Source organism: Eschrichtius robustus, chromosome 1 (assembly GCF_028021215.1).
Source record: "Eschrichtius robustus isolate mEscRob2 chromosome 1, mEscRob2.pri, whole genome shotgun sequence".
Taxonomy (NCBI): Eukaryota; Metazoa; Chordata; class Mammalia; order Artiodactyla; family Eschrichtiidae; genus Eschrichtius; species Eschrichtius robustus.
The window spans coordinates 175721460-175733747 of NC_090824.1; the positions used below are offsets into that span (position 1 = coordinate 175721460).

Below are 12288 nucleotides of genomic sequence, written 5' to 3' on the forward strand. Positions count from 1 at the left end.
TTTTTGTTGTTGAGTTGTATGAGTTCTTTATATATTATGGATATTAATCCCTTATCAGATATATGATTTGCAAGTATCTTGTCCCACACACAAAGTTTTCATTTTGATGATTTCGTTTGCTGTGCAGAAGCTTTTTAGTTTGATGTAGTCCCATATGTTTATTTTTGCTTTTGTTTCCCTTGCTCGTGGAGTCAGATCCCCGAAGACACTGCTAAGACTGATGCTGATGAAGTTACGGTCTATGTCTTCTTCTAGGAATTTTACAGTTTCAGGTGGACTGAATAGGTTGAATAGGGACTATGGGAAACAAATTTTAAGCCCAAAATTGTTTGTTCAATAGACCAATTACATCTCAAAGCAAGGCCATTCAAGAGTCATGGAACTGGTTTCTGGGCATTTCTTTTGTAAATTATGCACGTGAGGGTCTACCTTATACTCGTTTTGATTTCTGATGTTCATCCTAGTGGTGCCTCAGTTAAAACAGATGGTGAGCATCCCTTTAAATCTTGTTTGACACAATTACTGTTTACAATGTATAAATCAGAATTTAGAAATGAATGGGAGCACTGATCAGAAAACCTGATACTAATCATATGAAGGTCTCCTTGACTTCACTTCTTACCTTCACTAAAAGGTCCTTAGCCTCCTTCTCGAGCCATCGTGGGTAAAAGGGGCTGTCCATGCGGATGGAGTGGAAGAGTTCCTCTTCATCTTGCCCATGGAAAGGTGACTGACCTATTAGCATCTCATAGAGAAGGACGCCAAAGGACCACCAGTCCACAGAATGGTTGTACTTCTGACCCAGCAGGATCTGTGTGACCAAAAGGCAGAGACATAATGAATCAAAACGAGGTTGGCTTGAAAACCCTACATGGACTTTTCAAGGCCACCCAGGACATAACTGATGAAGACAGTGCATGGTTTTAGCAAAGATTACACTGAAAACTGTAGCTTTTGTGAAGTTAATGATTGGATAGAAATAAGTGGGCAGTACCGAAGCTAAGCAAACATTTTTGAATTTCAACTTCTTCCCCCCTCTGGCCTTTAAGCAAAGCAACTGAATCGTACCATCAGCTCTTCATTTTCCCATCTGTGATGGGAGCCCATGGGTGATAGATTCAGACCTAAGAGAGCTGATGTGTATCTAAGCCCTTCAGTGCCTCTGAGGTGACTATCTAAACCAAACCCATGTGTTTTATGGACTTCTGTGGTCTTGAGTCTTTGCATAAAGTTCTGTAGCTAATCAAGCAGCCAAAGAGGTCGTCTGACCAAGTCCACCCCTTAAACCTAACTAGTCGCGGTTACGAAGAGTCAACTTGTGTGACTATGCCAAGAGGGACTAGGATAACAAGCTGATAGATATTTGTGAAAATAAAGATCAAGTTGTAAACAGAATTTTGCAGTCTGCCACTGACTTCCAGTATAAAAATGCTATCTACCGGCCTTAACTCAATATTTGAATACTGAGGTTAATTTTAAAGTAAAAAAAATAAACTTAGCCTTAAGGAATAGTGTAAAAGTAGACCCAGGGAGAATGATAAAGAAAATAAAGATGCACACACAGCGCAATCTTAGTTCAGGTACATTTGCCTTAAGTGGGGCCCGGTTCACACGCAATTCCCAGGATGTGCCACAAGGGGGAGCCCAAGGCAACCAGAAGCTGCTCTGAGCATCGCATCTTGGTAAGCAATTTCGTTTGGCACATTAATGGGAAGAAATTTGGAAGGACAGGAGACAGCTGAGGTGGAAATTAAGTCTTCCAAGGCTAGGGGATGTTAGTAAAGAATTTCAGTCTTAAGTTAGGAGAAAGAAGCAAAATGCCGATTCACACTCAGTTATACACTGTATGAACAGAATGTCTGCAAATGCCTGCTGATGTGTATTGGGTGTTTCCCATACTTTGTGTTTATTTATAAGAACCTCTGGGGTAGGTCCTGTTATCCCTATTTAACAAAGGAGGGTGGCTGGACCTCGGGAGGTTATGTGTCTTCTTTAAGGTTGCCTGGTTAGTGAGTTGAAAGCTATGTTCCAGACCCTGGTCTTTTGGGATTTTACTACATAATGTTCCTTTTCTATTATAATGTTTCCAGGATTTAAACTTCGATCTAATTCATGCTCAAATTAGTCTATATTTTAAAAGAAATTGGTGTAGAAACAATGGCTGGAGTGGCTCTTTTTCTATATCAGCCCCTGGTGCCTTCTTATGGCCATGCTGTCTTTTGTCCTGTTCTCTCCCCATCTTTACTCAAATAATTCATTTAATAATGATATTACTACTTCACGTCAGAGTCCCTCTTGCTCTCTTAGAGCAAGAGAAAGCTACAATTCCGTCCACCTCTTGGACCTAGTGATTTGAGGTCTGTACACGGCTCACCACATGATGTGCACAGCGGGGAAAGTGTCCTTAGAAACCAAGTGACCACCAATGCCTCTATGGCTCTGGTTTCCGAGTGACTCCTGCTTTCTCCAAGGAGCTGCTTCTATGTATTGAAATTCCACCTGGACTTAATAAGTGGCTAGTAGATGTTGGAAAGTAGCATGTCTCCCTATTTAACTATTTTCTATTCTTTGTCAAAATGAGTGTGGACCTCCAATTATATGTTAGACCCTCGATCCTATAACCGCAACATAGGGAACCACAGAGCTATGGGGAAGGTCTCAGGAGACGTGGGCTGGTGAGGCTATTCCCTGGTTTGAGGGAGCACAGTCTGCTTTTTCATGCATCGTTCCTGATGCTGCCCTGAATGCACTTATTTTTTGTGTTTCGGGCCCTCCGCCCATATCGTTGAGGTCCCCGGGGAGAGGGCAATGGGTCAGTGAGTGAGATAAAGGAAAAACTTCACAATGGAGATGGCATGTGAGTGGAGCTTTGGAAAATGGGTAGGATTTTGATGGAAAAGGGAGAGGCTAGAGACAAGAGGCCCCATCTCCAGCACATGTTCAGAGATGGGCATTTGGGGTGCATGTCTTGGTGTGGTCATTCAGGGAACAGGTGATGGGTGCTCTGAGCTGTGGAGGAGGAGACTAGACACTAAGGTGGATGAATCATGGTCCTTAGCTATGAGAAATTCAGTTTACTGGCAAATGGGATTACACATGGGCTGTGGTAGCACAGAGGAGGAAACAACTGACTATTCCAAGAAGCCAGAGGCACCTTCAGGGAGAAGATGACTTCGGAGGTGGGAGTAAATCAGACCAAGGATTCCGAGGGCATGGCTAAGGGATATGAGAGAGAAGGAAACAGATGTCTCAAGACATATTAAGGAACTTCTCTTGGGATTTTGGCTTGTACCCAGCTGATAATGGGGACTTCCTGAATATTTTTAAAGTTGTGGCATGACAGGTCTTCCCATTAGAAAGGTAGATCTGGTGACATGGTGGAGCAGTGGCCCTCAGAACAGTGCATGCACCCCAGGGACCACCCAGATGGTGTAACGCCGAGACACGGGAAGAAAATATTAGAACTTGTATTTATGCGAGTTTAAACAATTCCAGTAGTGGCGCTGATGCCCTCTTTTAGAAATTTGAACAGTGACTAGGTTTCCCGAGGGAGGAACGGGAAGCCTCATCTCGGGAGGAGTTGGTGGTGGCTTGGCTAGAGCATTTGTCTTCAGCACATCATAAGGTGCGTCACTATTACGATTACTTATCATCATCCTAAAGTGCGTCATTTGCGTCGCATGCCCAATTAAGGGGATCGGTGGTTCTGTTTGAACTAAACTCATTTTCACAAAATGGAAAGTCCTTAAAAAGTTATCTGCAAAAGAGACTTGGATTGAAGACCATGCTAATGATGCAAAGTAGAAAACGGCAAGTGCAGAGATCTTATTTACTCCTAGTACCAGCTCTTTGTCACATTGTAACGAAGCTAAAAACAGTGGCCATTTCATTAGTTATGACAGGAAGCTGGCTAAATCGGAAAACACTGTTGTGCATTCTGGACTTATATCCACTCTCTTCAACCATAAACCTTGCCTTATGTACATACTGTAGCATCTATCTTACAGTGTGCCTTTGTGAGGCACAAAGCAGCTATGAGCCAGTAAAACCAGAAATTGAAAGAAACCAAGCAGCCTTCTGAGTGCCAGAATCATAAAGTGTTAAACCAAGATTTTACAAAGTTATTTAGCCTCATTATTTTAATAAAGCATAAAATGTACTATTAATAGAATACAACTTAGTTATTTAAAACTTTATTTCATCTTAAGTTCAGCCTGTTCCTTTTTCTGCATGTTTTATAACAGACTATATTAGTTGGTGATAATATATAATAAATATACATATGCTGGTGATGTTTTAACTGATGAGGGAGCATGATCAAAAAGTTTGAAAAGGGCTTCCCTGGTGGCGCAGTGGTTGAGAATCTGCCTGCCAATGCAGGGGACACGGGTTCGAGCCCTGGTCTGGGAGGATCCCACATGCCGCGGAGCAACTGGGCCCGTGAGCCACAATTACTGAGCCTGCGCGTCTGGAGCCTGTGCTCCGCAGCAAGAGAGGCCACGATAGTGAGAGGCCCGCGCACCGCGATGAAGAGTGGCCCCCGCTTGCCGCAACTAGAGAAAGCCCTCGCACAGAAACGAAGACCCAACACAGCCAAAAATAAATATAAAAATAAATAAATAAAAGATTACTATTTAAAAAGTTTGAAAATATGTAAAGACGATGCACTGCCAGTTGGGTGGTCATAGAGAGGAAAGTCTGGGTAAAAAGGCATCACCAGGATCCAGACCAGAGGTGCCGAGGGCCTGGAGCAGGGCAGCAACTGTAAGATGGGGCGGGATTGGAGAAGCTTGATTTATTCCCCAAAGGGATTCATTTTGAGGATCAAAAAAGAATCAAGGGAGATTCTTAGTACAATCACAAGATTGGGGAGGCATGAAAACAGATGAGCGAACCCCTGAGGTCTATATTTAGAAGGTCTTGGTGTTTGGATTTGGGAGGGGTGAGAAGGAAGGAGAAGACTTGGAGGATTCCAGTATTCTGGCTAGGTGACTGGCTGGATGGATGTGTATGTCATTCATCCAGAAAGGGATAAAGGAGAAGGGTGTGTGCGTGTGTGTGTGGGGGGGGGGGGCAATTTCAACAGAGAGTGGGTTTGGGATCTGTTATGTTTGAATGGCCCGTGACAGTTAGTTGGAGATCTCAGCAGGAAGACGGACATACAGGTCTGAAGCAAGAAGTCTGGGCTGGTCATACTGATTTTGGAGTTGAAACCATAGTCATAAATATAGCTGTTCATGGAGGATGTACAGGGAGAAAAAAGGACCAGGACTGGAATTGTGTGAAGACAAGCAGGCTTGAAGATGAGAGGATGAGATTGAAGTTGCAGAGAGAAGCCAGTCTCTGAAGGTAAATTCTGGAAGATGCCAAAGGAAACAGAATTGGGAAGGAAGGATCGCCTGGGAAAGGGTATGGCGTAAGGCATGTATAGACAGGACAGGTAAAAGCCATAGTTTCTTGCTGACCAGAGGCCAAGCTTGAATTTAAACAAGGTGAAATCTAAATTAAGTACATACGTACAGGGCAGAGTCTCCTGTTTCTTAGACCGAGGATGCTACAGTTACTTTGGCTATGACAGGGATTTGCTGCTAAATTTGTTTTGCCCAGGAAGCCAGAGGCCCATCACTGTCTATCCATCAGACAGCCGTCACCACTCACACACTTATCAATCGTTGTTCGTTCATTCTTTGAAAAGCTATCTATTCGCACCTTAATGTGCCGAGCCTTGAGCTCCGTCCTTGGATATAAAAGTGGGTAAGATCACACTGATCTACACATACGATAAGTGGGGCAAAACTTTACACACCTTGTGCCAACATCCATGTCCTGGTTCTGATATTGTACCATAGTTACGTAAGCCGGAACCAGTAGGGGAAGGGTAGATATGGGTGACATTTCTGTACTATTTTTGGCAACTTCTTGTGAATTTATAATTATTTCAAAAGGAAGTTTTTAAAAAGCGAAGAAGAAACAGCCCCTGACTTTAGAGCAATCATCCAGTAGTTCAGAGAGATCCAAAGATAGAAAAGCTGCGATAAGTTTATGCTGCGGGAGGGACCAAGGGGTAAGGGAGTGTCTCATCTCCCTGGGGTGGGCAGCTGGCGTTGATGGATGACTTCTGAGCAAACGCTGATCTTCCAGGGGCTCAGAATATGAGAGCAATGGCTTTTGTTTTCGCTGTTGCTGTTTTTAAACTTTCACAGGCTCCCCCATGGGACCCAGTAACAGGAGAGAGAAGTGGGACCTCTCCAGGCTCACACAGTAGCAGGTTGGAAACGACAATTTAGGTTTCTCTGGTCCCAAAATGAAACCACTGGACTTAGGTGGATGCCCATGAACCTGTTGTGTCTACCTGGCTCTTCACCAGTTGCTTCTTCTGCTTGGTCTGAGCAGAGTGAACATATTTTAAGGCTGGGGTGGGAGAGCCAGGATGGGAAGGGCCTGCTGGGTCTCTCACGCCTTGGCGAGGTGCAGAAGTTAGCGCGGGTACCACGCCCAGTGAGACACTAGCGGCGCCTGGGTGCAGCTGCATTTGTCAAATACTCCGAAAAACAAATACACATCCTGAACAAAAATAGTTTAAAGTCTTCTGATTTTCAGGGGAGAAGGAAGCAGTGGTGCTGGCCCCAGGGAGGCGGAGTTGTACGGGTGGGTGCAGAGCGGCGCGTCCTACCTCCGGGGCGATGTAGTCAGGGGTCCCGCAGAAGGTGTTGGTCCTGGTGTCCCCCAGCATGTTCTCCTTGCACATCCCAAAGTCCGCTATTTTGATGTGTCCATCTTTGTCTAACAGGATGTTATCAAGCTTCAGGTCCCTGAAAAACAAAGCAGATTCTCACTTTAATAACACACGGTTTTGTTAACATGGACTTGCCCTGTGACGGGGGCTTGCACGTCCCATCACAGCCTGAAGGGCAATGAGTAGGTACTTTGCTGGTCCTCCTCTCTCCTTTCAACCCCAACCCTCCATCTACCACGCTCCAGGGTCACTGCTTCTCGTCCTTGGTGTTTCCTCCTTGACCAGCGTCTCTTGCCCAGGACTGGACGTACAGCCCCTCGTGGTCCAGGTCGGCTTTCTCTGGGCCTGGCTCTGACCGAGTTCTGTATCTTCTGAATCAATACCTGGCCCATCTCCAGAGCTCCCTCCATACTTCATGTATGAATGGCTGAGCAGGTGCCAAGATGGGGCCACATAAAGGTCATGCGTTATCTCTGCAAAGTAGCATCCCTCAATGTTAAGAGGGGCCCTCAAGAAACAAAGCCTGGATGGAAAGGAATAAGCTGGTGGTGAAATGTCATGGGGGCTGGTGTTTGGTGATGTGTCTGGTGTAGGGTGGTATTTAGTACTACACAACACATACCCCCATCCACGGTAGGGGTGTAGATAAAACTGACTCTTCAAGGCAATGGCTGGTTGCTACTGATTCCCCTTTCTGACTTGCCACGGAGTACAGCTAATATACCATGGACAAGACACAGACCTGAGGCTCTTTATCCCAGTACCTTTCCTGGGGGTAACGGAAAAGGAAGAAAGGCCTAGAAATATACTCATTTTATGCCATTTTCTAAGTATCTGTGTTTGTGGATGAATTATCCTGCACCTAATTCTAAGACCAATTAAGGAAAGCTGTTCCTAATCCAGATTAATTCTAGAATCTGAATCCATCTGATACCAGAACACCATGTCAATGACTTCCTCTGTCCTTAGAGAACCAGTATCCTTGTAAGGCAGCCCACTTCATTTTTAGGGATATGTAAGTGGTGACAAGATTTTAAACAAATAGGCCAAACTATGCCTCCCTGTGACTTTACCTGTTGGCCCAAGGATGCGTTCTTTACCACACATGATCGCCTGGATATTTGGAAAGTGACACCACGCTTTCTCTTGTCTTTCCTTGACCAAGTTGAGGACCTTTATTCCTCCATACAGCATGGTATTCAGGCTCTGCAACATTCTGGCCCCTACCCTGCAAATATCTCAAATTTGTCCATTTTCTTCTTAAAAGATGGTTCTCAGAATGAAACCGGTATCTTCTGGGTACATGATCTCACAGGTGCAGGTGATGGTGGCACCCTTAGCTTCTGGTCTAGTCCTCTTGCCTCTGAGCACCGTGGCTGCACTAGTTATTTTAGAAGCTCCATCGCAACAATGCTTAATATGGAACTCACCGTAAACTAAAACCTCCAGGTGTCCTTTTTTTTTTCCCCCCACACAAACTACCATTATACCATTTTCCTGTCATCCTGTACCTGCAAAATGGATTTTTAAAAAAGATAATCCAGGAACGACACTTGACATCAGTTTCTTTAAACTTTTATCGACTTTAGTCAGTGGCATTTTATGAATTCTAGTCAGTAATGTAACATCCAGCTTTCTCTTCCTTTATCTGCCGTGAATTTCTGAGCTTTGTGAAAACTCCTTTAAGTCTAGGATATGTGGTGGGTGATGGCTACCACTGCCGTCCTTAATGAGCTAAGACGCCTTGGGAGAGAGTAGGGAGAGCTATTGCTCTCGCCTTTTTCTGTACCTCCTCTAAGAGAAGATGCTACAATCTCCTTGTCAAAGATTCTGCTCCCAAAGGGCCTGGCAAGCAGCTCTGTCTCCTCTGCCCCTGTTGATTGAGCCACAGGTGGAGGCCTGACACAGTGGATCAGCTTTTCTTCTTGGGGAAGACTTGCTGAGGTTGCAACATAATGGCACTAGTCCGTCTCGGCTGGGTGTCTGACGCGTAGGGCTGCTGTGGCGCGCCCTCCGCCATGCCCTTGGAGGGACAGAAAACCAGCCTGTAGAAGAAGAGACTGAAGTGGCTCGGCCAAGAGGAGAGACAGAGGCCCCAGGAACCCGAAGAACAACCCAGCCAATGAGAGAGGAGCCACTTTGGTTCTGATGGGTCTGCGTCCTTGGTTCTGCTTTCTCAGTGAGGCTTAGCTTCTGCTTAAGCAAAGGTTTCGGTGGTTGTATGATGCTTGTAATCAATACCCATATCCTAAAGTCCCGTCGCTATTTGTTTTATCTCCTTTGTTAAACTCTAAGCTTCACGAGGGTGGAATGTGTATTGCTTGGTACTTGCTGTGCTGTGATACTCTGACGAGAGTGTAGCATGTGTTCCTGTCATTCCATAACCATTTGAGTGAATTCATCACCAGCCAGCGACCACCTCACCACCAGTGAGTATCGGCTACAATTAAGTCCCAAGTAATGGTTCCCTTTTGTTGCTTTCTCACCTTCTGTGCGTAAATTAGCCAGAGAACGTGAGCATGGGATGCAGTTCTGTTTTGGTGCAAGAGATGCTGCTAGCAGGTGTTCCCCAGAGCTGACCTCTTGCATCTGGGCCAGCTTGTTGACCTCCGTCACTAATGCGTCAACGATGGTTTCTGTCTGACCAGGTGCATGGATACCTCCAGGATACGTGAATGTGTGTCTCACATTCAGATCAGTTTCGGTTCTGTTTCTCCCATCCTAACTCAAATGCTGTCGCACTTTCATTATTAGGACTGAAGACTTCCAATATGTCCAAGTCTTCTCCGTAGGCAGGCCTTCTGCCTTGTTCCTTCGTTTTAATTAAATCCACTTTCATTGTGACTTATGGATTATATTCCAGTAAGTGCAATTATATGTCATATTTAACTCCTTATGCTAAAACGGCAGGTTCATTTCCTAATCCACACTCTATGCAATAGTGATATCATTTTGAGTTTCTGCTATAGGAAACATATTTGTATCATTTACAGCCACATATGTATGTTCCTAGAAATTTGGCTGAAGGATGGTTTTAGGGTCATCGCTAGGGAGCCAGATATCCAGCTGCAGTACTGTACATAGCTCAGAAGGATAATGAACATAATATCTAATATTGGAATTTCTTTCACATGCATTTTATCGTTTGATTCTCACAACAGCCCTTTGATCTGGAATCACTATTTTTATTCATATTTATCTAATGGAAAACAAAGGCTCTTAAAATTATACAATCTATCCCAGCAAATCCAGGCTTTACCCTCTTTTGCATCCCCTTAAACCAAGCTCACCCGGTCTTTCGCATTGAACTGGTCTTGCTCAGATACCTCGAGTCTTCTGTGATTGCAAGGGTACATTTTGGTCAATTCTAAAAATGAATGTTCTCTAGGCCTCAAGCTAGGAAAGCTTCATGTTCAATTTTCAATCCACCCTCTAAAGTGGGCAGGGTGTCTACAGGGTTGGGAGAGAGGAGATCATTGAAGCTTTGAGAGATCTAAGTCAGAAGGGGAAAGGTCCAGAAGGCCTGCCATGCAGAGCCAGACACCCTGAGGGGCAGGAAGGGATGAAGGCAGAGGAAGACTAACTGGAGAAGCCACAGGACCCAAAGGCCAGAGTGTTCACAGGTACCTCACAGGACACCAGGACCCAGAAAGGACCTTCAGGGTCCAGGTCACCTGGCATGGCTCTGGGAAGCACCCATCTGCCCAAAGGGCTGCACATCAGGGCATCAGGTACAACCGAGAATTCAGTGGAAGCCTTTCTTTCCATTGTGTTGTCAACATAAGCAAAGCTCCTCCATTTGGAAGAGGCAAAGTGGGAGCCAGGAGAAACAAGCTTCCAAATCCAAGTTTTATCACTAAGTAGCTCAGCCAAGCCATGTCTCCTCTCTGATCCTTTAATGACTCATCCATAAAATGGGTACAGTGATGCCTGCCTTGCTTATCCCGCAGAACTTGTGAGCATCCAATGAGATCATCCACATGAAAGCATTTGTAAGTAGTTTCAAATATAGGGGTTGGGTCCAGTGTCATCGATCAAAGATCATCTTAAGGTCCCTTTCAATTCTAATATTTCTAAGACTTGAGATTCTAGATTCTGCTGCTTCTATGTTTGCATATTTTCCAGCTCCTTCGTTTTACATTTAACCTAAGCCAGGGCTGAGGCATCTTTTAAGATGCCACTACTTTTACGATTCCACCAGTAATGGTAGATGATTGATGTTGCCACCTGCTTCTCTACATCTTTTTTTTTTTTTTTTTTAATTTATTTATTTATTATTTTTGGCTGCACTGGGTCTCTGTTGCTGCACCCGAGCTTTTCTCTAGTTGAGGTGAGCGGGGGCTACGCTTTGCTGCGGTGCACTGCCTTCTCGTTGTGGTGGCCTCCCTTGTTGCGGAGCGCCGGCTCTAGAGTGCAGGCTCAGTAGTTGTGGCGCATGGACTTAGTTGCTCCGCGGCATGTGGGATCTTCCCGATCTTCCCGGCCCAGGGCTCGAACCCGTGTCCCCTGCATTGGCAGGCGGATTCTTAACCACTGTGCCACCAGGGAAGCCCTTCTCTACATCTCTTGGCCTCAATTCTTGTGACTGCCAACAACAGCCTTTCCAGAAAGGCTGGACACAATTTGTTCAATATTCCTCCACTCGACCTCCTTACCCCTATTTCTGTGCCTTTTCTGGAGTCACTTCTTCCATTTATAAAGCCTCTCCCCCTTTAAAAAAAAATCCTCTTTCTGATAGGAACTTTTTGTTGGCATACCCTCACCCAATTCTGATGACACCTTCATTTTTCTTCCCTTTGGCACTTTTTTTTTTTTTTTAATAAACTTATTTATTTTATTATGTTTGGCTGCATTGGGTCTTCGTTGCTGCATGTGAGTTTTCTCTAGTTGCAGTGAGCGGGGGCTACTCTTCGTTGTGGTGTGTGGGCTTCTCATTGTGGTGGCTTCTCTTGTTGTGGAGCATGAGCTCTAGGCGCACGGGCTTCAGTAGTTGTGGCATGCAGGCTCGGTAGTTGTGGCTCGCGGCCTCTAGAGCGCAGGCTCAGTAGTTGCGGCGCACGGGCTTAGTTGCTCCGCGGCATGTGGGATCTTCCCGGACCAGGGCCGAACCAGTGTCCTCTGCATTGGCACGCGGATTCTTAACCACTGCGCCACCAGGGAAGTCCCGGCACTTACTTTTAATTAGAATCTTATTCACTTAGACTTTTTTTAGAGTATGCTGTTTGTGTCTTTTCATGTACTTTTATTTTACCTCCAAAAAAAACCCAAAATAAAAATCCAGAAAGTGGCTTAATTAGGGATCCAGAGGTTGGGACTTCTATAGCTTTTGCATCCACCACAATGCTTAACCGAGGCTGTGTGTTTAGTGGCTGGTCCGTCTTCGTTACCAGTTGTAGTGGGTTTAATGGTGCCCCCCCCAAAAGATATTTATGTCCTAGTCCCTGGAATCTTGTGAGTGAGACCTTATTTGGAAAAAGGGTATTTGTAGGTGTAATCAAGTTAGGGATCTTGAAATTAGATCATCTTGGATTATCTGGGTGGTCCCTAGATCC

General features: G+C 45.0%; 1 protein-coding gene across 2 annotated transcripts in view; it reads right to left on the minus strand.

Moving 5' to 3' along the window:
* The window catches only part of PRKCQ (protein kinase C theta), a 156540-nt gene that overhangs the window by 17521 nt on the left and 126731 nt on the right, over positions 1-12288 (minus strand). For both annotated transcript variants that reach the window (XM_068538324.1, XM_068538332.1), the window contains 2 exons: positions 6674-6812; positions 623-811 (listed from right to left, as the gene is read on the minus strand). In XM_068538324.1, the coding sequence (XP_068394425.1) occupies positions 623-811; positions 6674-6812 (328 nt within the window). The remainder of the gene's footprint in view (positions 1-622; positions 812-6673; positions 6813-12288) is intronic.